The 7,621-nt window shown below is 49.6% G+C and overlaps 1 protein-coding gene across 1 annotated transcript in view; it reads left to right on the forward strand.

The window, feature by feature from the left end:
• Positions 4,820–7,621, forward strand: part of LOC109847224 (probable serine/threonine-protein kinase PBL16) — a 3,717-nt gene continuing 915 nt past the window's right edge. The window contains 2 exon segments of the mRNA XM_020416466.1: positions 4,820–5,009; positions 7,247–7,620. Coding sequence (XP_020272055.1) covers positions 4,820–5,009; positions 7,247–7,620 — 564 coding nt within the window.

A 7,621-nucleotide genomic window follows, 5' to 3' on the forward strand; every position in this document is an offset into this window, starting at 1 on the left:
TACAGCCCTGTTCGATCTCCGTTTCTTTCGAGAAATGGGTCGAGAACGCCTCTGCGTCAGCCAACGCCTCTTGTAAGGCTTCCCGGGTAGGCCTAGACAACCGGAGGAGGTCGTACACGGTGATTCGCGCGGGTATGCTTTTCAATTGCGCGAGCACGTTGAACCGGTAAGGCTGGCGGCTTGAACTTGGCTCATCTGGATTGGGAGGGACTGCTGCGGCCGGCCTCGCGGGAGGTCCTGCTGGGTTTTCCGTCCTCGCGGGATATTGTTTTGCAAACTCCTTTCCGGCTCTCGTGGCGAAGACGTTGGTGTCTTCTTCAGAGTCGGTTAAGGCAGTCATCGCCGCGTCGTCTGTATCCAGGATGGCGGTGACAACGTTGCAATATTTCCTCTTAGCCTCCTTGGAAGGCTGTGCGGTCCACTGCTCGTCGTCGAGGAGGTCCGGATGGACCCACATCACTTGCCCTGATGGCAGAGTTTGTGGAACCAAACCCTTCTCCCGCTGGTTGTGAGGATCGTCGTTAGTGATCTTCAAAATCGCCTTGGGGATAGGAATTATCCCCGCCGGAGCTTGAACCTCTGGGAGACCCGTCCCAAAGCTCAAAGTGACCATGTTCGCCGTCACCTGCTTTTGGACCTTCTCTTTCTTCAAGACCCCCGCGTCGTAGAGGGCCTGGAGTTTGTCCTTGAGGACGTAGCATTTGGTTGTGTGATGCCCAAGGAATCTGTGATATGCACAGTAACTTGGGTCACCGGTTTTGTCTGCCTCTTCAGGCTTGGTGGCTTCCGGTAACTTAATCCGCCCACTCTTGAGTAGAGTGTCGAAGGTAGCTACCACCTGGTCTTCTTTGAAATCATATTGCCGCTGGGGGCGCGGTTCAAATTGCCTGGGTTTCGGCTTTTGAACGAACTTTGGCGCCGCGGCAGAGTCTACGGCCATAGCCTCTTTTCCCTTCGATCGGGGAGGGTTCTTTGGCGCAGCCGGCTCTGCTGCTCCCTTTTTGGACTGCGGCTCTTCGGCCTCCAGCCTCTTGATCATATTTTCGACTTGCTCACCTTGGCGAACAAGCTCCTTCCAAGTCCGGGTCTCTACCGCCCCTATCTTGGACAAGATATGGATCGACAGGTTGTTGCGGCACATCTCGATCAGTGTCGCCTCGGAAACTTGGTCCCGACAGTGGACTGATCGGTTCCGAAATCTCTTCACGAAGTCATTGACCGATTCCGACTTCCGTTGCTTCTCAGCAAGGAGAGTGGCCATTGACACCTCGGTGTCGTCGTCGAAGAAGCGGGCGAGGAAAAGCTTTTCAACGTCGGCCCACGCCTTGATAGAGCCGGGCTCCAATTTGCGGAACCATTCAAAGGCCACCCCCTTGAGGGTACCTATGAACAGTCGAGTGAGAATGGCGTCATTCCCGGTAAGGAATCCGGTTTGCGCCATAAAATAATAGATGTGCTGCGAGGGTGACCCCTTGCCATCAAACTGTAACAAGCTGATGGGTTTGAACTTCGCTGGGTATGGGACCGTGTCCCATTCCGTGGGGTAGGGACGTACCACCCCCAGCTTGTTCATATTTTGCTGAAGCTTCAGCGCGTTCAGCTGGTCTTGGAATTCATCGAACCTCTTGTCACGGGTGCTATCCGCAGTGTGCGACGTTCCTATTGATGTCTTGGAGGAATAATCGGAATGTTGATTATCCTCCGCCTCAGACACGGGACGGAGGGGAGGTACCCACTCCCTGTCTCTAGTTTGCCGGGGTAAGGGGCGTTGGGCCCTTTTCTTCTTTTTCTTCTTGTTCAGCAGTTGTTCCATCATCTCTCTTAGAGAGTCGATGGTCGCCTGCTGTTCCTCCAACTTTTGAGCCATTGTCTGCTCGTGGTTGGTATTGGTCATGTGTGCCTTCGCCTGCGCGTCTTGGCTTGAGCGCGAGGTCTGAGATGTGGCAGCGGCCGAATGGTCCTCATCTTCGCCGCAGGAGGGAGGTATTAGGTTGGAATAGTCAAACCCAATACTTACCCCCCGGTGACTACGGGTTCGCTGGAATATGCCTTCCTGCCGGCGTCGAGCGGACCGAGTGTTAGGTCTTAGGGCGGAATCCGAGTCTGGCGAGTCGGAGAGTACTGCCTTCCCTTTATCCGTCATGTTAACCGTGGCGGATGAGAGTTCCAAGTCATCGGCAGCGCGTCTTTTTTGGTGACGGCGCCTTTGACGGGAGGGCCTTGGTCGAGAGGACTGTTGGGACAGTCTCCCAAACACCGAAGGTCTCGCCGTTCCGACGCATTGACAGTCGGCGAGGACCGTGTGGATGAGTCTCTCGCAGTGGCACTGAGGATTCGCCTCATGGATAGTGCGTTTGCGAGTTAAATATTCTCTGAGGTCTTCTACGGGCGGTTGGTGACAACCCCCGGCCTCAGAAGAGTCGCTCTGGTGAGTCGACGAGAGGTTTTTGGGTGCGCCCTCTGGTGCGCGTTGGATGGAATGCTTTGGTGCTGGAGTCGAGCGATCTCGCCTTGACTGGCGAGTCTTCGCGTTTGAGCGAGCTCCAGTACGTGGGCGGGTTTCACCCCTTCGCCTGGAAGAACGGGTTCGCGAGGACTCGCCTACTTCTCTACCTTTACGTTTATCCGTCAAATGGTTATGACGAGGCTCGCCAGCCTTCGAGGATTCGCCTACTCGGGTAGGCTCACTCCTTGGAAGTGAGTTATTCGCATCAGGGATATGACCTGAGAAGCGAAGTCTTCCCGAGCGGGCGGCTCTGCCTTCCTCAGTTGGCGCTCCTGACTTGGAGGGCCTCCCAATGTCGGGCAGTTTGCCTTCTCGCCTAGCGTTCCTCGGGCCCGTATGATGGCTCAGGCCGTTATGAGGAACGGAGGTTTGGACCTCCTGTCTGACGAGTTCCTGCCGCCGCTGTTGGTTAGTTCTCCCAACGGGGAGAACGTCACCGCGAGCTGTGGCAGCGTGGTTTGTGCCGGAGTGAACCGGCGTTCCCTTCGGGGTAGGTGTCTGCGGGGATCGCTTGGCGACCCATTTGGCAGACCCTTGCCCTTTGCGCTCGACCCCCGGCTTGGCGTTGATCGATTGTGAGGGAACGGGTTCTTCCGATGAGACTCGGGTAGAACCCGTAGGTGCAGAGGCTTTGACCGTCTGAGGTCGGCCTCGACGCACGACTCTGTGACGTTTGCGGGACGCATCGCCACCAGAGGAGGAGGAGGACAAGTACTCTTCGTACTTGGCCTGGTCGAACTCAATTTCTAGGGACTCCACTGTCGTCCCTACAGCAACCTCATCAAACTGAGCCACCACCATTTCACTCGATGAAACAGCTTCTCCCACTGTGGTCGCCATCTTCTGTAGGGTGAATATTTGATTTCCCGAAAGAGGGAGTTTCGTTTGTATTTATAAGAAGGCTTATTACAAACTAATGATCAAATAGTTACAACAGAAGCAGAGGGAAGGCCCTCTTTGTTTTGTGTGGGGACTTTTAGGTGGCTACAGGATGCTTCGCTCGATGCTCGTGTCGAGTCTGCTTCCCTTGGACCGTTCGAATGAGGTTGCTGGAGAGCTTCAGTTCGCAGTAGAAGCTCAACTTGAGAGAGTTCGGGTCTGTTTAGTTCGCCGGCGATCGGAGCTCGGAACTAAGCAGTAGTGCTGCAATGCAAAGAAAGTTGTGCAGAGAGCTTGGTCTCAACTCTTTTTCCTAAGTTTTGCGACCTCCTCTCCGGTGTGCCGGAAGAGGCTTTTAAATGGGAGAAGGACAACTTGACTCCTCCTTGAATTGTGGGATGTGACCACATCTTCTTCAGAGACGTCTAGCTGTTCCTCGAAACCATGATCGGTCATTCCAGGGATTGTGCTTTATGTCCTGTCACCTACGATGGGAAGGCCCATTCTTGTATGTGAGGCAACAAACGACTACTATCCGAGTGGATTTGACCAGCATTAATGAACCGCATTTATGAGTCCGCAGATCGATGAGGCGTCTGTCCGATCACCAGTACTGTGCGTGACCGCCCGGCGTGCTTTGAGCACGACGCTTTCTCCTTTCCGGTCAGGAGAGGCGGTGAAGTAGGTGTACAGTACTCGAGTGAGTCTAGCCAGCTTGCCGAGTGCCGGCGGACCCAGCTCCAGACTCAGACAGCCGAGGTGAGTCGCATTTATGAATGCTCAGGTTGACTCGACACCTGTCCAGCTCCTTCGCGCTGTGCGCACTGTGGGCGGCCGTTTTGACGGCCCTGGGGTACTGTGCTCTCTCTCCCTTTGGGTCGAGAGAGGTGGGAAGGCCCACCTCAGCGCGTGGGGTAGTGGATCCCAGCTGTACTGACGGTTTTTGGGGCCTGCTGGCGGATTCGACTCCGAACTCGGGCAGGCGAGTTGAGCGAAGAGCAAATTTCCGCCATCCTGATCGCTCCTGACTCATGCTGGCGAGTCGACCGTTAGGCGAATCTGGATTTGAGCCCAGTCGACGTCTACGCGGTTTAGGTTCGTGTCAGAGAACTGGGCGTGCGAACTCTTCTCGTAGACAAATTCCCTGTAGACCCATAGAGGTATTTTTTACCGTCTACAGCCCTCGGTCATAATCAGTAGCCAGCTACTAATTACTTGATGTTGTTGGTGGGCATATGCTATTGTCGGTTAGCTTTGTGATCAATACTATCTATTTGTGTTTAGTTTCGTGTGTATATGCTGTTTTTTTGGGTATTTTGTGCACCTTATTTTGTGTGCACATGTTGGTTCTCCATGTTGTTTGGCTAGTGGTGTTTCGTGGTTCATATTTTATGGTTGGCTCTTTTCCAAAATATGCATACCCCCTAATGAAAGATGGAGGATTTCTGTTTTGTTGGTGTTCCTGAAACCTGGTTGTGTTCAGGTTCTGTTTGGTTCGTGTTTGGTGAGATTGTTGGGCAGACTGTTTGGGGATTTCTGTTACCAAACCCTCTTTGCATACCCCTAAATGCTATTTTAGTTTTGTGTAGGCGTGGTTGTTACATAGTTTCAGTTCTCTGTTCAGGTACACTTTTGTTTTCACGTTCAGATTTGTGCTCATGGGTTGTTGTTCGTGAATCTTGGTATTTGTTTTGCGGGGTTCAGTCTTGGGCTCAGGTTGTGAGAGAGGTTGTGTACAGGAACTTGATCAGTTTGTTACCAGCTTGGTTTTGTGTAGCTTGGTTGTGTTCGGGTTTGTTCTCGGCCAATTTTTTTGCATATGTGAGATGTTTTGTGAGCCTGGTTGTGTTTAGTTTGTTACCAACTCAGTTTTGTGTAGCTTGGTTGTGTTCTTTTATGTTCTCGGCCAGTTTTTTTGCATATGTGAGATGTTTTGTGAGCCTGGTTGTGTTCAGTTTGTGACCAGTCACTTGGAGTTCTATATGTGTTCAATTTAGGCTATGATGAATGTCAATTTTTCTGAGATTACCAACTTGTAATATGTGTTGATATTGCATTGGATGGCTAACAATGATGATATTGAACAAGTTCTGAGCCCACAGCCATAATTTGCATATACGTGTGGCTGATTTATTTGACATGATGTCAAGAATTATTTTCCTCTGCGTGGTTTTTTGCACATATAGTTCATTAACGTGCATAAATTATCAGATTTGATGTGATTTGCTATGTTATATACATATTTATGGCTATTCAGGTTGTTTATATGTTTTTATAGGTTTCAAAAGATTTTTTGGCTAATTCAAGCATGTACTACATAAAATTATGAATAATTAGGTTATTACAGGTCTCGTTTATTTTTGCTTGGAAAACAGGTTTCGTGTGATTTTTTCAATCTCAAACAGGTATATTTTAAGTCAAATCAGGTACGCAGTTCATAGCAATTGATTCATTCCATTTTAGGTTTCGTATGATTTCATTAATACAAATAAAAATTTATAATTCATTCGAGGTAGCGATATTTGTTCATGTTACATTCGTACTTTTATATGATTAAGATTACCTCATATAACGAGCATAAATAAATTTGTATATGGTGGGGGTTAATCTTACCATGGTGACCATAAATATTTTTTTAAAACCAATCAAACACAAGAAAAGTGGAAAATGTCAAATCAACAAAAGTTTTTCATTTTTTTTCCATGCAAACCAAACACAAAAAAGTAAATACATTGGTTTCCACCATTTTTTATTTGCGAACCAAACCGAAACAATCTATTTCCTGAAAATTTTTAAAAAACTCAAAACTTGTGTTTCTTTACATGGAATTGCATACTCTATATCTAACAAACGAACAAAACAGCCCATAAAGAACACGAAAACCAAAAAATTTGTAGGTTTTTATAAAAGAAGAAAAAGAGAAATAATGGAAATTGGAAAAGGATAAGAAAAAAGACAGAAGAGACAGCTCAGACAAGCGGTTGCGAACTTGCGATACATATCGAGCTAAATAATTCCCCAAAAAAAAGCAAAGAATCAAAAATTACGAGAGATGCCTTGTAACCTTTATTGATCCTTTATCTGAGTTTTGAATAACTAATCTCATCCTTAAACTAAGAAGTAAGTTAAACAACCTCCATTTCCCTCACCAACAACGAACTAAAACAATCAATTAAAAATTAATAAAGTAGGACACCCATTTTGATTACCGCCCATCCAGCTCTGTTCCCTTTCTCTATCAAAATCCAATCTTTGAACTCGAAAATTTTCAAAATTTCAAGTTTGGGGATCTTTTCTTCCCAAGATTTGATTTTGATTTGATGGGTTATGCTCTCGCTGGCCGCGCTCAAATCGCTCATCGTCCACTTTGCGGCGATCAATCGCCGCGCGGTTCGCCACCGGAACACACAAGAAGACCAAACAACAGAACGTCGATGCGGAGACAAAAAATCGCGGCAGAGTCCCGCGCCGGCACTATCCGGAGGCAGTTCAAGGCTACTCGGAGCTCTGATAACCGCCACCGGCAACTTCGCCGACGCCGTCCTCCTGCGGCCGCGGCAGCCATGGCTCCGTTTACAAAGGCGACGCTCGCCAGAGGCGGCCATTCGGTCGTCGCCGTGAAGGTGCGCTCCGCCGCTCACCGGCAACGAGGTTCGATGAACGAGATCGAAAGTCGCTGCTCCAAATCCTAACTACAGTCCTCGCCTCGTTAACCTAATAGGATTCAAGCCCAAAACGCGCTAAACTTTTAGTGCGTCCTGATATTCAAATGGCCGGCAATGGCACTCTTATGATTTCCGTTCATAAGTAACGCTAGGCCGGCCGGAGTGGCGGCGCCGGCTGCCGGCTAGCGCTGGCTAGCGACGCGCCAAGGCCGCTGCCAAACTCTATACACTGCAGCCAAGCCCCCGTTCATCCACCGGGACGTGAAATCGGCAAACGTCCTCATCGATCGAAGCTTCAATGCTCGCCTCGGCGACTTCGGCCTCGCTCTCCGCCTCGACGAAGTCCCCTTCTCTTGTCGGTCAACGCCGCCAGCTGGCACCCTCGGGTATCTTGATCCTTGTTATATCACCCCTGAGAATTTGAGCACTAAAATTGATGTTTTTAGTTTTGGGATTCTTTTGTTGGAGATTATGAGTGGGAGGAAAGCCATTGATGTTGGGTATTCGCCGCCGTCAGTGGTGGAGTGGGCAGTGCCGTTGTTGAGGAAAGGGAAGGTGGGGGCGGTTTTCG

Source organism: Asparagus officinalis, chromosome 7 (genome assembly GCF_001876935.1).
Source record: "Asparagus officinalis chromosome 7, Aspof.V1, whole genome shotgun sequence".
NCBI lineage: Eukaryota > Viridiplantae > Streptophyta > Magnoliopsida > Asparagales > Asparagaceae > Asparagus > Asparagus officinalis.